The sequence below is a fragment of the Dama dama genome, chromosome 25 (assembly GCF_033118175.1).
Source record: "Dama dama isolate Ldn47 chromosome 25, ASM3311817v1, whole genome shotgun sequence".
Taxonomy (NCBI): Eukaryota; Metazoa; Chordata; class Mammalia; order Artiodactyla; family Cervidae; genus Dama; species Dama dama.
Window position 1 is genome coordinate 19,680,187 of NC_083705.1, and position 19,238 is coordinate 19,699,424.

The window sequence follows — 19,238 nt, forward strand, 5'->3', positions numbered from 1 at the left end:
TACTGCAGCCAACACATCATTTGCAAATACGTTCTAGAGATGGGGGTTCTGCCCTGGTGGAGAAGGGTTTTGTCTAAGGATGCTGAAGCACATAGTAAAACCTTCCTAAAGTCCCAATTTGGAAACATGAAATGCAATCCTGTCCTCAGATTTCCTAAAATTTGAGTTGTTCAGTATCAGTATCAATTTAACCCAAGAGAGTACAGACTGATTTAACAGCAAGCGATTACAGAATTTTAGCAATCTCAAGAAGAGCCATAAAAATAACATGAACATCCTTAGAATGTTTCTCCCTAGTACTGACAGAGTATCCTGATTAAGATATTACTAATTTAACTTGTGGGCACCGAACTATCTCGAAAGAAATATAAGATATGCAATCTGTCCAGTAAATCCTTCAGCTGGAAAAGAGGTCAGGCAATTCAACCCTGGGGTGATGTGAATCATAGCTGCTCTGTAGAATGAGGCATACGGCACAGGCGGAAGAAGTGGTGCTGGGGGCTGGAGGGACCACAGTCACTGCTGAAGGATGCACACTAGTGATGGGCAAGACGACTCAAGAGCAATCATCTGGGGACTTGTATACTCAGTGAAGAAAGCGAAGCTGAGGAGCAAAAAGCTACATCTTTAAACAGCTTTATTTATTCATTTTTTCGTTAAAAAAAATTTTTTTTAGAGGGTAACTGCTTTACAATGTTGTGTTAGTTTCTGCTTACAACAACGTGAGTCAGCTACTAAGTATACATGATAGCTCAGCTGGTGAAGAATCCGCAGGAGACCCTGGTTTGATCCCTGGGTCAGGAAGATCCCCTGGAGAAGGGAAAGGCTACCCACTCCAGTATTCTGGCCTGGAAGATTCCATGGACTGTGTAGTCCATGGGGTTGCAAAGAGTCGGGAAACAACTGAGCAGCTTTTGCTTTCATACATTTGTGGCCTCTCTCCCACCCCCATCCTGCCCCTCGAGGTCACCACAGAGCACCGAGCCCTGCCATTAGCAGCTCCCACTAGTTATCTCACACACGGGAGCGTACGCACGTCAGCGCCACTCTCTGTCTGTCCCCCCACTCCTTCCCCCGCTGCCGCAAGTCAGCTCTCTGCGTCTATTCCTGCCCTGCAAACAGGATCATCAGTACCGTTTGTCTAGACTACACACATATTCATTAATACACGGTATTTGTTAAACAGCTTTATTAAAGGAGCACTGCTGGAAGTGCTGATACCACTTTTGGTAATCTGGATTCCAAGACAGTTAGAAAGTAACTAGGGGAAGTAACCTAACCAGGAGACTGATGGGACTGGGTGGTGGCCTAGGAGAGGATGAGAGAGAATCAAAGTTCACTTAGAGATGTTCAGCTTGAGAAGAAGCAGCAGCATCCTGGATGCCCACGAACCAGGGTGATACTACAAAGCACTCAGGTTGAGCTGGAAGCTACCAGAGTTCCTTGAACACATCGTCATCATAAGCCAAACCTGTCTCACCAGCTAGGTGGATCTTATGAAAGATAATCATATAATATCATAAAGCTCAGAGATATCCATCCAGTAGCAAGTAAGGATAGGAAAAGAATGAAAAGGTGGAGAAGCAAAGGGTTAAACCACTTAAATGTTCCACAAAGAACAAACCAGGTACATATCACATCTTTAGTAAGTGTGGGCAAGGGCAAGACTAGGTCTCTGTGTAAAGGATCCATGTGGAAAGTAATACAACTACTAGTGTGATTGTCAAAATTGTGTGTGCATCCCTACTGGAGCATTCTATAGCTGCTGGCCACCGCCCCCCCCCCCCCCCCCGCCCCCAGCCCCCCACCAGCCAAATCACCTGTATACTCCATTTAATATCACTTTGCCCAGAAAATTCATATTTCTTAATTTGCTCATCCTAAAAAGGGTAATAAACCATTTTTGCAATGAGGTATAAACTTTAAGATGCTAAATATTCCCCACGTCCTTCCCTCAGGCAGGCTATCTGCTGCCTTCTCTGTGCAGGAGCAGGGTTGATAAGCCATCCCTCTGTTGGGACACTTCCCACTATGGTAATTATGATCTCTCCCTCTCTCTCCCCCCAGAGACTGATGGGTACTCCTAGGCTGACGTCCCTCGAGGGCACAGACTGTGGCTCTCACCTGCTCTTCTCACATCCCTCAGGGCTCAGCACAGAATGTGCTTGTGAAATGTTTGTGGGCTGAGCTACAAAACGTCCTGAGAGTGATGTTAACTCACCGAAGCCCTTCTCCAACACATGAGGTATTATTCCAAAGAGACTTTATAGCTTTTGAATGAAATAACCTTACTTCGAGTCCTTAGGTAAGCTCACCTTATGTCAAATTCCACCAGAGCTGATGTAGTATGTTCTGTTTATTTACAGATAACTTCTAAAGCTCCTTGGACTTTCTGACTTCTGTTCTAAGTCTCCTTTTCCGTATTAAAGCTATCCTAACATGCTTTTCCAGCTTGCCATGTGGTGACTGTGGAAGTTGGCTGAGTCTTCAGGTCTGGGTTGGGGGCATTTACACTCTCTTCCAACCTGCTTTTCACTGAGTCTACGCCTGACAGGTAACCCAGTAACCTCTCCCACATTTCAGCCCTTCTCCCACTGGAATGGAGTCCCCTCCCTGACTGATCTCTAGCTGAGTCAAGGGTTGTCAGTTGGGGTCCTCAATTTTGCTGCCCTACTCCTGACTTTAGGAGACATCAGCCATTACTTGCAGCCACTTCTGATTGTCACAAGCAGAATACAATCTCACTGGCATCTAGTGGGCAGAGGCCAGGAGTGTTGCTGAAATCCTACAATGCTAAGAACAGCTCCTTGACAGCAAAGAATTATCCATCCTAAAATGTCCACACACTGAGGCTGAAAAAGCTTGAATTTTAAAATTGAGGCATCTTGACATGTGATTACCACGTAATGATTTCTTATTTGTATATACCATTGTTAAAGCTTCACCACAGTAAGTCTGGTTGATATCCACACAGAGACACACACAGAAATTTTTTTCTTGTGATGAGAACTTTTAAAGAAAAAAACCTGAATCAGGTTAAGACAAACCAAAAAGGTGGGGAGAGGGAGAATAATTCACACCATTAAAATTTTTAAAAAGACCTGTGGGGAAAAAAGAATAAGGACTTTTAGGGTCAGAACAGTCTGGATGCAAGTCATGGCTTTATAAGCAGTGGTAACTTTTATACACAAGACTGATGTGGGGATGAAATAAAGTAACTTAGTGGGTGCTAATAAAAGTGGGCTGTTGTCTTCTACCCACGTCCACCCTTTTCTGACATTGGTAATTCATGGGGTTAGTTAAAAGCCATGCTTTTTGTTTTTGAGTTTAAGTGACTTATCTCTGAGCTTCCTCCAGAGATAAGTTTTTAATCTCTGGAAATTACAATTTTTTAAAATAGACAAATCCTCAAGCTGGAAATAGTCCTGGAGGATCCTCATTCCTAAACTGAGATAATGTTTACACTTTTTGTTTTGCCACAAAATTCACTTTTATAGCACAGAATCCAAGGAAAACCAGTTTTCTGTGTGTGTTTTGATCTCAAATGGGGCAGAAAGCTGTCTATCAAAATATCTTGTTGACTTGACTTTGGGTTATTTATTCCATCTTACCGGTGGTGTGAAGATTTTTTTTAAAAGCTCAACTGGATCATTTCGTTTTTGGTCACATTTGAAAACATAACCACTCTTTTTCAAATAACCCCCATTTCATCAGTGTCTGAAATCTAAACATTTCCTGTGACTTTTAACATGCTCAATTTGACCAATTTTCTGACCAAAACATGTATCTCTAGTTCAATTGGCTAGGACAAAACTCAGTGTTTCCTTAACACTCTGGTAAAGCTGTTAGAAAAAAAAAACCCACGGCTTTTCACCTTGCTTTTTCTGACAGTCAACTTCTAATGACCTACTCTGGATGTGTAGGAGGATGTGCCCTGTGTTGTGTGTAAGACTGATTTCCATGTACAAAGGAAAAATGAAAGTTAAAAAAATTTTTTTCAAGCTTCAAACATTTGGGTGGTGTGTTTTAAGTCAAACTATTGACTGATGAAGATCTAATCTCCCTTTTTTCCCAGAAACATCTTTTCTAGAAATTTTCATAAGCTGCCTCGTTTTGAAGCTGCCTCACACTTCAAATTTTTTCATTTATTAAATATCACGTGGGTATTCTTTGCATAACTGTACATCTGAAAATGCTTCTTCTAAAGCTAGATTTTACTTCTTTTGGTTTAAGCACCCAAACTCAGTTAAAACAGTGCAAGGCAAAAAAAATTATCAGTAAAAAGAAAAGAATTGGGAGGGAATAAAGCCTTTGACTGTGTGGATCACAATAAACTGTGGAAAATTCTTAAAGAGATGGGAATACCAGACCATCTGACCTGTCTCTTGAGAAACCTGTATGCAGGTCAGGAAGCAACAGTTAGAACTGGACATGGAACAACAGACTGGCTCCAGATAGGAAAAGGAGTATGTCAAGGCTGTATATTGTCACCCTGCTTATTTAACTTATATGCAGAGTACATCATGAGAAACACTGGGCTAGATGAAGCACAAGCTGGAATCAAGATTACCGGGAGAAATATCAATAACCTCAGATATGCAGATGACACCACCATTATGGCAGAAAGTGAAGAGGAACTAAAAAGCCTCTTGATGAAAGTGAAAGAGGAGAGTGAAAAAGCTGGCTTAAAGCTCAACATTCAGAAAACTAAGATCATGGCATGCGGTCCCATCACTTCATGGCAAATAGACTGGGAAACAGTGGAAACAGTGTCAGACTTTATTTTTTAGGGCTCCAAAATCACTGCAGATGGTGACTGCAGCCATGGAATTAAAAGAGTAATCCTTGGAAGGAAAGTTATGACCAACCTAGACAGCATATTTAAAAGCAGAGACATTACTTTGCCAACAAAGGTCCATCTAGTCAAGGCTATGGTTTTTTCCAGTGGTCATGTATGGATGTGAGAGTTGGATGGTGAAGAAAGCTGAGCACCAAAAAATTGATGCTTTTGAACTGTGGTGTTGGAGAAGACACTTGAGAGTCCCTTGGACTGCAAGGAGATCCAACCAGTCCATCCTAGAGGAGATCAGTCCTGGGTGTTCACTGGAAGGACTGATGCTGAAGCTGAAACTCCAATACTTTGGCCACCTCATGCAAAGAGTTAGTTGACTCACTGGAAAAGACCCTGATGCTGGGAAGGATTGAGGGCAGGAGGAGAAGGGGACGACAGATTATGAGATGGCTAGATGGCATCACCGACTCGATGGACATGGGTTTGGGTAGACTCCGGGGGTTAGTGATGAACAGGGAGGCCTGGCGTGCTGCGATTCATGGGGTCGCAAAGAGTCGGGCACGACTGAGCAACTGAACTAAAGTGAAAGGGTCTAAGAGATTCCAGAAGCTGATGTAGAAGATGACTTGCTGGAATGACGGCAAATAAATTTATATTTTTATAGTTGTATTCTGTATGGCAAAGAGGGAAGGAACTAATAGTTAAGGTACCATCTGGTTAAATTAATGGATGCCATTTAACCAATGGTGTGCTAAGAGTTGACTTGAATTGGCTCACAATTCTTCCCAAGTGGTAACACATTGGTAACATGAAATTAATCACGTAGGAATATTTACACTACAGAAATGGGGAAATGCTACAAACCAGGGCGGCTTCCCCCCACTTCTCCAAGAATTGGTTTACCAGCACACTACTAAATATAATAATATCATTATGTTGAAAGCGTTAGTCACTCAGTTGTGTCCAACTCTTTGTGACCTCATGGACTATACTGTCCATGGAATTCTCCAGGCAAGAATACTGGAGTGGGTTGCCATTTCCTTCTCCAGGAGATCTTCCCAACCCAGGGATCAAACCTGGGTCTCCCACATCGCAGGCAGATTCTTTACAGTGTGGTTATGTGGCTCAGCTGGTAAAGAATCCGCCTGCAATGCGGGAGACCTGGGTTCAATCCCTGGATTGGGAAGATCCCCTGGAGAAGGGAAAGGCTTCCCACTCCAGCATTCTGGCCTGGAGAATTCCATGAACTGTATAGTCAGTCCATGGGGTCACAAAGAGTCGGACATGACTGTGTGACTTTCACTTTACTTGATAAAATATGGCATGAAAAGACAAGCAAGCAAGAAAGGAATGAAGACAGAAAGAAAAGAAGTGAAAAGATCAGAAGAGACCTTTGCTAAATGACAGGTTTATAAGTACTTTTTCAACTAGTCCAGATGTATTAAATGTAGCCAATGGCAAGGTCAGAGAAAGATGACAGATGAGCAGAATCAGAGAAATCCCAAGATGTTTCTCTCCTGTGCAATTTCTGCAGGCCCAAGAGGCTCATGGCTGTGATGCCAGCCAATGTACCTGCAGGCAGACAGGCACAGACACCCCTGCTCAGGAGACAAACATCAAAGGCCTGCCCTCTTACAGGAAGAGCACACAGGGAAGTGTGCAGGATTTCTGAGCTCCCTCCAAACTGAGAACGTTGCACGTTTAAGCTCAAGTGTTTTGTGCTTTACCTGAAACACAAAGGTAAGAACCGTCTTTCCCTCTGTGTACTTCCAGCTCTCTGACACTCACCACAATCAAGAAGCTGTCGTAACTCGGCCGGGCTGCTGGAGCTCTGTGTTCTGTATAGAGTTGAACATTCCAGACCTGGGACACAAAACAGACTGAGTATGCAAAACACAGCTCTCTGGGGAACCTGCAAGCCTGCAGCCAGAGAGACATTCCAGTTTTCATCCAGTGTCTATTTGAGATGTGTACCAAGCATTCTTGGAAGTCAACTCCCACTGTTCATCTTATTTGGCATATCAATAATTTTGGCAAAATCATCTGGCCACTGAGGAACAAGTTAATTCCATTTATTAAAACAGGGAGAATTTAAAAGTTTCCATATAGTAACTACACAACAGTATGGAGTGAGAAGTCAGAGCAATACTATCTCCCCAGGTCACGGCCACAAACAGCTTATGTATCCAGCACAGGTGGCAGGAAGTGGATTCAATGAACATCCACGCAACAGATATAAATGGTAACACCCACGAGATCAGGCCATAACCCGTGAGCTGATGTCCCTGACCAGTTGGATTACCTTTCTTTTCAATGGCTTCCACGAGCTTGATAAGAAGCGGTGGAGCAACGTCAGGGGGTGCGAACTGCTCTGCAAGGTCCGGGAGAGTGGAAGCTGCAAGCACAAACAATCCTGCGGTTACGTTTGATCACGGGTAGTCCAGTGCAGTCAAGAGCAGTGAAAACGATCCCAACACGAGGTCACTGACTGCAATCACGACAGCAGCAAGCTCAGGCCAGGACGAAAGAGGGAGCCTGCGCGGGGCCCTGTGTTTATTAGAAGGCTCCTCTCAGGCCACCACCCTCCAGCGCTGCCTCTTCCCACGAGTGAGCTGCCTGTGGGACACACCTGCTGCTCCTCTCCTAGGACACGATCAGAAGGCTCCCCCAGAAGCCCAGATCCCCTGCCTCAGCGGCTTCTCGGGTCTCTGCCTCAGGCCCATCCTTCTGAGTGCAGACCTTGCTCCGGCGTGCCCCACTGGCCCGAGGCATGGGCTGGGGCGGAGAGGAGCGGGCTCAGGATGGAAGGGAGCCTGGCCGTGCATGGTTCCGGCAGCACGGGGCCAAGCCAGGCGTGGACCAGCTCTCCACATGCCACCACACTCTCAGGCAGAACTCGGAACCCAAGAAATCTAAATTCAAATCCAGCTTCCCGGTTATCGTGAAGAAATAACTGTCAACGTAGGAGGCTGGAACCGCTTTTATCAAACCGTCTGTCAATGTGATTTTTAATTTTCAAATATTCAGATGCACGTCACTTGAGCCTCCTTTGTGTTTTAGCCCAAGCTCCACAAATGCCAAGGTGGGTGTAATATCAAATATGAAGCAGGTACAAATGATCACTGGCCACCCAACACTCCAGTCCCCATGGACCTGCTATTGAAATGCCTTTATTGGCTTACACATGTTTTGGTCAGTCAATAGCTTAACACATGTGATACTGTCATGAAGTATTCTTTCCACGCTTTTATTTACATGTTTTACCAAATGATAACAAAAGAAAAAAATCTAATTGGGTGACACACATTATGTCCTTCAACATTTGATAACTGTATTTTTCACTCCAAAAAATATATATAAATACTTTTCTCATAAGATACCAGAAGAGGGAGCTAAATATACGCACCTCAAATTTCTCAAAATGCAAAATATAGGTAAACAGTCTTTATGAAAATACCTACCTGTGCAGTCTATTTATCAGCCACCCATAAATCACTTTTAGACACTTAAGGTTCATAGCTGTATATGTACTCCCACATAGTTTATATAATCTAAGACTAAATATTGACAATTTTGTTTCAATGAGATTTCAGTGGTGTGACTTTTTAAGCCATATATCATGTTAAGCAAATTTCTAATGCAGCCCATCTTTCTAATAGTGAGTTAGCACAGAGAAACAACAGATTCACAACAGTCAAGTAAGATTATGTTAAACTTTGAACTCAGAAAATTAAGTATTGTTGATGTGATTTTGGAAACCCAGAGCCTGTAGTATAAGACCCTTCTCTTCCCTGAGAGAGTAACGTGGTCTTGTCACCTAACTCTGTTAGCCATACCAACTACCGTGGATAAAAAGAAAAGAGCTATGTTACAGAAGAAAATCCTATAGCAGCACTCTCCAGAAGAACTTGCTGTGATGAGGGAAATGATCTATTAGCTGTGCTACCCAGCAAGTGCTCTGAGCACTTGGAATGTAACTGCTGCAATGGAAGAAGAGAATTTTTAATGTCTATTGATTTAAAATGAAATAGCTGTAAACAACTACTGACCACAGTCCTGAAGAGCAGAGTCCCATAGCCTGAACAAGGGCAAGTTTCGTCAAAAGCACATGAAAGATTCCTGAGTTGACTTCATACTACAAAAACCCCACTATAGGGCCAGCCCCAAGCACCCAGCATTGGTACATGGGACTCAACAACGTCTGAACACAGGGCACACAAGGTTTCTCACTGAGCTTCCTGGGCCACTTTGTCCTACTGCAACAGCACTTGAACACACTTTGCACTTCATAAAAGCAAGGCAGGCATGCTACTGACTTGCCAGACAGTCACGATGCAGAGAGCTGAGGGGGAACTTCGCCTCACCTGTGTTTCCGCCACCAACCTGAGCCTATGGATCACCCGGAGAACTCGTCATGCAGACAGACTGCTGGTACAACTACAAACCCCCAGCATCAGAATATCCAAGAATGGAGCTAGTCATCTGTTTTGGGTTAGTAATAAGTTTTAAGACATGCTATTATGAGACGCAAATCCGTGCAAGTGACCCCTACCCACTGCCTGAAAAAAAATCCAGCAATGACATTGCCCAAATCTGTTAAAATATGAGTATACCTGAAAAGTCCTTAAAATAGAAGTATCTTGGGGTGGGGGGAGGGATACATTAGGAGATTGGGATTAACATATACACACCACTATATATAAAATAGATAATCAACAAGGACCTACTGTATAGCACAGGGAACTCAGTATTTTGCAATAACCTGTACAGAGGAAAATCTGAAGACTATATACATGTATATATGAAACTGAATTGCTTGCTATGCCGCACACCTGAAGTTAACATGATACTGTAAATCACCTATTCTTTAGTAAAAAATGCAAATATCTTGAAAGTTTCTTTTTAACTAGTCTTTTAGTTAAAAGCACTGTAAATAAAAAAAGAAATACCATAAAAGAGCACAGCCTCTCATTTCCTCTGATAAACTATAAACTATTTCCTTTTGCCTTAGATTATCAGCTCACAAAACTATCCTCCCCTACAGATGCCTTCTACACTGAGCAAAATGAAATTTCCTATCAGCACATGTAACAGGAGAAAAATATTATTAATTAGGACTGACTGGATCATCTCTTAACCTTCTCAAACTTACAGATCTCAGCGTATACCAAAGTGCAAAAAGCTAAAGATTAAATAGTAAATACACGAACCCACATATCTGCACAACATTCATCCAACTAACATGTCTTGTTCCTCTTTCTCTTCCCTCATAAATTACAGAAGCATTTTTTTTTAATTAAAAAAAAAAAAGTTGGCAACCAAAGATGGAATTGCTTAATAAAAGTTTATCTTCTCCCAGAATCTTATCAACATGATCATTTCTGCAAGCAAATATGAAAGTTAAATTAAGTGGTAATTAAAGATTTCACCTAACTGTGATTGAAATGTGCACACAACAGTTGTTATATTACTGGGCTGGCAAATACTACATATAAAATTGTTTCTACCACTCTTATTTCTTCACTTTAGTTTGAAGGAGGGGAAAAAAAATTCTTTTCTAAGTCCTTTCAATGTTTCTTTGGCAAAACATGGTAGTTTGCTTTCCATATCCTGAGATGCAAAGTATCATTTGTTTCACGCATACAAGTGCGACATGAAGTTTCTAAAAAGCACTGTGATGGCTTTCTCAACACCTTTCTCAAAAGTACACCCCAGAATATTTTAAAAAGAAAAATACTAGACGTATGCAGTAGGAAGTACAGGTACTCCTTTGTAACACACTGAGTGAATTTATCACTGAATTTTTTTTTTAATATTGAAGAAAGCTTATTACTCAAATGTATAAATCATTACAACTGGTTAAAGTTTTGCAATGGGAGTTTTAAAAAGTAAATTTTACAAAGACACAAGGTTTTTTAAAAATAACAATGCAAGGATTTCCTATTCTGTAGTACAATATCTATGATTCAGTCCATTTCCTTTTAAAATATTTAAACACAGGGGATGTGGAAGCTTTACCCGAGAAACTTCTGAAGTTCACCTTTTCTACTTTGAGTAATAGGCTCAATTAACAGTGAAAGTCTAAAAAGCATTTTAAAGCAAAATATTAATTATTTCAACAATCCTAAAATCAACTATTCCTTTATTAAATATTCAAGGTCAATATTTACACTTCTGTTAGATCCCATTTTAAAGAATTTCAGCAGGAAATGACAACTGCTAGGAAGTACCAAATTTGGCAAGTTGTTCTTTGAAAAGTCCTTGATAACGTACATCATACAGGTCAATAAACTGAAACATAATGGAAGTCATATATACACACACACACACACACATACACAATATAGAGGTCATATATGGTGACCATTAAACAAAACACAAATTAGCAGAGCGTAATCCTTATCAAGTTTACATATAAATTCTCATTTGATTTCACCTTACAGACAGATTTGTATGCCTGAATGAGGAATGTTTTCTGGTTTTGAATCCTGCTGTAATCAGTGTACACGTGTGGAGAGCCAAGTTTACTCTTAAAGCTGGGTGAATTTTAGATTCCTCCACTGTAAGCCAACACCAGTTTTCCACTTAGCTGAATCACTTTTCATCAAAAGATATCAGTATTACTCAGAGAGAAAGAAGACAAGAAAAGCAGAAGGCTCTAAAAGTGGTGGTAAAGCCAAGATGCGTCTTGTTTCAAAAAAAAAAAAAGAGGCATCAGCGTTTTATAGGAACACCAATGGACTATTCATACTGTTTAAGAGCCCATTCATCAGCCCACTCCCTGATGCTGGGAAAGACTGAGGGCAGGAAAACGGGGCAACAAAAGGATGAGATGGTTGGATGGACATGAGTTTGAGCAACCTCCAGGAGATAGTGAAGGACAGGGAAGCCTGGCGTGCTGCAGTTCCAAGGGATCGCAGAGTCAGATGCTACTGAGCGACTGAACAACAACAAACTAATGAATTAGCTGTCCCGGGCTGCAGAAAAGCATTCTTGAGGACACATCAGTCAGTCAGTTCAGTCGCTCAGTGGTGTCCCACTCTTTGCAACCCCATGGACCCCAGCACACCAGGCTTCCCTGTCCATCACCAACTCCCAGGGCCTGCTCAAACTCATCAGATGCTGCATTTTCCACTAGTTCTATTTCCCCCCCTTTGCCCTGGCGACAACCAATCGCATGGAACAGGAGAGAGCCTTCCCTCCCGACGGAGGCCCTTCCCAAATCACCAACATGGACAGGCCTGAACAGTCCTTGGGCGCCAGTGGTGTGTGGGAGACAGTGGCATTCCTCACGTTCAACAGTGCCAACGCCGCTACGAAGTGCAAGATGAAACCAGCGCACAGCTGCACCTTTTGGAGGCCTTCTCCATAAAAAAAGATATTTCAGAATTAGGGCCTGGCAGGGACGAGCGGAAAATTTAAGCTGAAATTCTGGGACTCCAGAAATGGCCCAAGCCAAGTATTTCATTACTGATGGAAGCAGCTTGGAAGTACATAAAAAGCTGCCACTTACCTTTTCAAATGTAGTACAAATAAACAGAAAAGAAAGTATATGCAAAGCGTGGATCAGTATTAAATCAATATGCTTGCCTATTAACTGTTGCTCAATCAAAACTTTTTTCCACCTGGAACAATCTCTCTCATTCTTTCAAGTGAAAAATGGACATTCTGGTAGACTAAAATCTAATCCCCAAAATACTTTTCTTAAATAAATCTTATAAGCACATTCATACTTTATGCTTATAATGGTTAGTACTCTGAACGTTTAAACTTCTCAAGTTCTATGGGCAAAGCTGTAACAAATGCTGGCTAAGACAACGCAGAAAAAAGCTAAACAAAACAAACAAACAAACCCCACCAAGATAAAATAATCATGAGTTCCTTAACTTTGGAACTGTTTAATCAGCAGTAGAGAAATTACTAAAAGCACAACTTTAAAGCCAAAGAGACCTGGGTTTTAATCTTGGTTTTGCCACTTACTGAGTATAATCTTGGGTATGTTAATTAACTTGAACCCCAGTTTCTTCACCTGTAAAATGGGAACAATTTTAAGTGTACCAAGGATTAAATGAATAATTTATAAAGAAACATGGGTAAGCACAGTGCCTAGAATGTAGCAAGCGCAAGCTAATGGGTAGCTATTATTAGTTTTGAATCATCCATTTAATCTTTTCTATTATTCATAGATTTTTAAAATACCCAAAAGCAATGGTAAGTATTAACACCAGAAATTATTAATTAAGACAGAATTCTCAAGTTTTTCTTTAAGGTGACAAACAGGAAACATTTAATTAGAGTAGATATCTGCATTTTGCCTTTCTATATGTAAAAAAACACTCAGTATCTTTTCAGAAATCATACCTAAATTATCACATGATTTTCACTACAGTGTACTTTCCCCCTATAAGGACAATCTATCTGAGTTACTGTGTTTCAGTTTTCTGAATGTAAAGGAAAAATATAGTTGGAATGATACTGAACTTGGTGAAAACTAGGATTTTTCTTTTGGAATAGGAGGAAGAAAAAAAATACGAGCAACTGAAAATGGGAGTAGAAAGTAAATGTCAAAATCTTCAGCCATAACTGCACTATTTTTAGGCATAACTAGTTGGAGGGAATTAAAGAGTTGTCAACAGATTTAAACAAGAAGTTTGCAAATCTTTTCAGATCCCCTAAACTAATTAGTCTTTAATACCTTTAAGTTTTATCTTCTCCCATGTATCTCTTCTGCTCCACAGCAGGGGTGGGGGGGGGGGTGGGGGGAAGGGATCTAAGATCCTCTGTCCATCTAATTTATTTCTAGACAAGAGACTAGTCCAGGAAACAAACAGCAGGCAAAGACTTTATTAAACATAAGCAGACATTAGAGTTTCACTTCTGATGGCCTTGGCTGAAGTCTTGGCATTGAGATAATTGAAATGCAAGATTACACTTAATCTTTGACAGGCTAGCCTAATTAATTGTGATTCTTATCACCTAAATTGGAGTCTGATTTAAAGATTACCATTTATAGCATAGAGCAAATTAAGATGCAGGGCGAGAGATAAATGGTGAAGAGAAAAAGACTTCCCCCTCTCCCCACACGGAAAATAATTTGTAGTTGAGTCCCTAGGATCTGGGAACCTAATGGTTTATAAGGAAAGTTGGGATCCTTTGGTTGATTGGCTTAGAAAGACTTCATACAAAGTGTGCTGAGAGGTCCCGAAAGGGAAGGAAAGAGAGGAAGAATCGTGTGACTCAAACCCAACGGGCACTTGACCATTTATTGAGTGAGTGAACGTTACTGAACATCACTCATGAATCACACCGCCACACTAAGCATCTTACAGACAGGCGTTCACTTATTTTTCATAGCAGTTCCTTATCACCCTCAATTTAAAGGTAAGGAGACTGAGAGAAATGAAGTCATTCAATCACAAACCTCCTGAATAGTGTCCCCGAGTTCAGCTTGAACCTGTTTCTTTCCACCAGAATCTTATTTCTTCTTTTCAAAGACAGAAACCTGTGATAAGTTTCCCCAAATTTCCCACCAAGGCTCCCTAGTTTAAGGGTAACTGCAACAAGGGATTCCTGTGACACACAGTGGATGCTCCCCAAGTGGGCAGCTATAGTATTGATACTTTCTGGTGTCTTCAAGTAAAATGACTCTAATAATACCAGTTTTTGCACTCCCCACCAAATAAACAAAGGATGTTCAAGCTACCACGCGATTGCACTCATCTCACACGCTAGCAGAGTAATGTTCAAAATTTTCCAAGCCAGGCTTCAACAGTACATTAACCGTGAACTTACAGATGTTCAAATTGGATTTAGAAAAGGCAGAAGAACCAGAGATTAAATTGCCAACACCCGTTGGATCATCAAAAAAGCAAGAGTTCCAGAAAAACATCTACTTCTGATTTTTTGACTACGCCAAAGCCTTTGACTGTGTGGATCACCACAAACTGTGGAAAATTCTTAAAGAGATGGGAATACCAGATCACCTTACCTGCCTTCTGAGAAATCTGTATGCAGGTCAACAAGCAATAGTTAGAACTGGATATGAAACAACAGACTGGTTCCAAATCGGGAAAGGAGTATGTCAAGGCTGTATATTGTCACCCTGTTTATCTAACTTATATGCAGAGTACATCATGTGAAATACTGGGCTGGATGAAGCATAAGCTGGAATCATGATTGCCGGGAGAAATATCAATAACCTCAGATATGCAAATGACACCACCCTTATGGCAGAAAGTGAAGAGGAACTAAAGAGCCTCTTGATACAAGTGAGAGGAGAGCAAAAAACTTGGCTTAAAACTCAATATTCAGAAAACTAAGATCATGGCATCGGGTCCCATCACTTCATGGCAAATAGATGGGGAAACAATGGAAAAGGTGAGAGACTTTTCTGGGGCTCCAAAATCACTGCAGATGGTGACTACAGCCATGAAATGAAAAGACGCTTGCTCCTTGGAAGACAAGCTATGACCAACCTAGACAGCATGTTAAAAAGCAGAGACATTACCACTACACAACAAAGGTCTTTGTAGTCAAAGCTATGATTTGTCCAGTTGTCATGTATGGATGTGACAGTTGGACTATAAAGATAGCTGTGCGCCGATGAAGAATTGATGCTTTTGAACTGTGGTGTTGGAGAATCCCTTGGACTGCAAGGAGATTGAACCAGTCAATCCATCCATAAAGGAATCAGTCCTGAATGTTCACTTTGGTCACCTGACGCGAAGAACTGACTCATTAGAGAAGACCCTGTTGCTGGGAAAGATTGCAGGCAGGGGGAGAAGGGGACAACAGAGGATGAGATGGTTGGATGGCATCACCGACTCAAAGGACATGAGTTTGAGCGAGCTCCAGGAGCTGGTGATGGACAGGGAGGCCTGGCGTGCTGCAGTCCATGGGGTCGCAAAGAGTTGGAGACAACTGAGTGACTGAACGGAACTGACCAAATAAACAAGTCAGTACATTGCCCCTCACGAGAAAATACCCTAAACTTCAGATCCTGACGGTCCTAAAAACAATGGGAGCCCCGTTAATAACATGGGGGGGGGGGGGCTCCAGGCGAGTCACGCTGTCTCTCAGGAGCAGGGTGGACCACGGAGGAACACCCTTCTCTCCCACTTTCATCTGATAATAGATTTCACAGTCAAGTGCAGAGAAAGTTAGAAATGCTTTATGTAGGCTCTTTCAATGAAACTTGAGAAGCCCCAACCTCATAAGAATTGAAGGATCCTCTTATTAGGAGAGGGCCAATGTAAACGAGAAACCGAGCAGAAAGATACTACTGGGGAAACCGGAGGCCAGAATGAAGCATCTCACTGGAGGTTGGAACCTTCTAACTAACAGTGTGGACGCAGGACATTACCCGACCAAGGAGGGCGTGCAGAGGGGGCTCCTGCCAAAGAGGCAAAGCTGTCCAGCGAGGCCGTTTTAAGAAAGCCTGGATGGAAATCACAGAAAAGAACCACTAAATTCACTCCAGTAACTAAAGACAGCAGGGCTTTTTCTCTGACAATTTTGAATATGCCATTAAGAACTGTACAGTAAATGTGGACATAAATATATATCCTCATCCTAGATTTTATTATTAATATTTTACTATATTTATTACGTATCTTTCCACCTGCCTATTTTACTTTTTTGAATGAATCTCAAAGTAAGTTGCAGAAATCAGTTGCCATGGACTGAACCACATCCCTCCAAGTTAATATATTGAAGCCTTACTCCCAGCGTGGTATTTGGAGATGCAACCTTTGGGAGGTAATTAAACTGAGATAAAATCATAAGGGTGGGGGCCATCACAATGGGATTAGTGCCCTTGTAAGAAGAGATACCAGCGAGCCCCAATATGTGCTAAAGTCACTCCAGTCATGGCCAACTCTTTGTGACCCCATAGACTGTAGCCCTCCAGGCTCCTCTCTCTGTGGGATTCTCCAGGCAAGAATACCAGAGCAGGTGGCCATTTCCTTCTCCAGGGGATCTTTCTGACCCAGGGATCAAACTCACGTCTCTTATGTCTCCTGCATTGGCAGGTGGGTTCTTTACCACTAGTGCCCGCCCTAATATGTGAGAACACAAAACAAGCTACTGTACATAGTACAGGAAAGGGCCCCCCCCCAGAACTCAACCACACTGGCACCTGGATCTCAGACTTTCAGCCACATGATCTGAACTGAGAAACTACTTTTTTTGTTGCTATTTAAGCCACTTTGATATGGTGTTTTGTCATGACAAACTGAGCTACCTAACACATCAACACACTATACCCAAAGAGAGGAAAAAGCTATAAATCTAGGGGGGAAAAAATAAATAAACGCCAAATACCAATTCTATAGGTATTTAGTAAGCATCCTCTGTGTCAGATAGAATATTCCCCATGGCAGCCATTTGGGGCAGTGCTTCCTGAACTTTAATGTGTATTAATAACCTGATTCGGTAGATCAGGGTGAGGTTCGGGATTTTGCATTTCCAGCAAGCTCCGAAGTGATGCCCAGCTGCTGGTCCTCAGAGCACTCTGAATAGCAAGGATTGGGCCCACCAACTGGAGAGGGAAAATCCAGATCCCTGTGGGAGACAAACTCCCAACAATTAACCTTCACACACTGATAGCTTGTTGCTTAAATTGCCCTGGGCTTCACAGGCTGACCTTACACCAGATCCCACAGTCCAATATTCAAAATGTGTCAGGCAGGTGATGGGTCTGGCTCTCAATTCTAACTAGATCTGCTATCATATCCAAGAAGATATCAAAAGAGAGAGATGAGCATTCTTCTTCTCTTCCAAAGCTAAGGATCACCCACAGAATGGAGACCAAGGTGTGATCTTATTACTGTTGCTCTGTGCCTCTGTGTACCATTGTGTGGGAAGAGATCACTTGGGTCACAACATGCCCAAGGTCCCACAGAAGTTCAGGCCAAGGGCTAGAACCCAGTTCTGATGCCCACACAAGAGCTTTTCCTACCTTGCCACATTCAGAGGACTCAGCTTGTTAAACTGCAGGGTGGGTGGGAGGGAGGAAGGTAAGGAAACATTAGAAAAGCTGGCCTGACAAGTTACTACCACTACAACCAGTAGTTTCTATGTACTGAACAACTAGTGTTGGAAACTGCTCAGCACTAGATGTGCTTCACCTCATTTAGTGTGCAGAACTTTGTGTGGTATTATGATTGTCCCCATTTTACAGAGGAGGAAACTGAGGCCAAGTTCAGCACGTTGGCCATAAAACCACTCCATGAACCTCATTTCCTCCTTACGCAGACACACTGCATATGTCCTTCTGGAGGCTACGAGTCATGAGAAGTGGGTGGAAAATCCTTGCAGGAAGCCAATGGTAAATACAGGAGACACCCACAGCTACACCCCTTATTGATAAGAGGTGCAATTGTTCAACCTGAGCTTGGACTAGAGGGTCAGCTTCTCACCATCACCTCAGCTTTATCAGGACTGAACCCTCGCCAGTCTACTCAGCCAGGCTAAATATTTTCAGGACAGCATTTATTAAATGTTTTCTCATAAGGCTAAACTAAGCACATTCTTCCCCAAGGATGTAATGGGTTTTATTTAGCTAAATATAGCTGACTAACTTATCACTTTCTGCAAGGTACAGATGGACTTATTTTGGTTAATCATCAGATGGGGAAAGGGCCCAGCAAATAATTTACCAAAAGAAAAAAAAAAAAATTAAAGACTTACATAGTAACTTATATTTCAAAGAGTCCAAAATGAAGTATTAATGTGATATGCCTGCTTAATAAGGATATGAAGGGAGTAAAATGCTCATGATCAAAGAGGCAGAGAAAAGGAAAAAGATGATGTGTCCACAGGATTAGAAAGAAAAAGGTGAAAAAGAGAAGGGACCTGAAAACAACTGAATAGAAATACCCTGTCAACTAACAGAGAAAACTAAGGAAGGAAGAGATAACTTAATCACACTTTTTGATTAAATGTCTTTTTTTAAAAAAATCACAGAAAACTAAGCAATTCATATATACAATAAAGGATAGCAACTATGAGATATAAGCAAACACAACCATTAACAATTGTGTGAGGAATCAAGAGTTTTTAAAAAATAGAGTGATACTTTTACTACCTCAGACAAATGTGAGTAATTCTGGTGAGTTAATAAATTCTCCATTTTCACAATGTACAACAATCATTTGTGAAATGAACACAAGGCTATTCACCCCGCAGCTAAGGAAGTCTATGGACTTGTTCTGGATATAATTTTCTTTTTAAGGATAACAATTTTAGATGGGTCAGTATTGGCAGCAGTTGGATCCTATCATTAAATTCTCAAAAAAGCACAGGGTAATAAATAGTACTATGCTACAGGGACTTAACTGTGCCAGACCAATATACCATTTTCTTTCCCCCTAAACTGTGACTAAAAAACAAACAAACAAAAAACAGAAAACGAGAAACAAAAAAACCAACTGTGATATACAGGAGG

General features: G+C 41.6%; 1 protein-coding gene across 1 annotated transcript in view; it reads right to left on the bottom strand.

The window, feature by feature from the left end:
• The window catches only part of PIK3R1 (phosphoinositide-3-kinase regulatory subunit 1), a 92,009-nt gene that overhangs the window by 22,313 nt on the left and 50,458 nt on the right, over positions 1–19,238 (bottom strand). Inside the window, exons 3-4 of the mRNA XM_061129629.1 lie at positions 7,095–7,187; positions 6,581–6,655 (exon numbers count right to left, since the gene is read on the bottom strand). Coding sequence (XP_060985612.1) covers positions 6,581–6,655; positions 7,095–7,187 — 168 coding nt within the window. The remainder of the gene's footprint in view (positions 1–6,580; positions 6,656–7,094; positions 7,188–19,238) is intronic.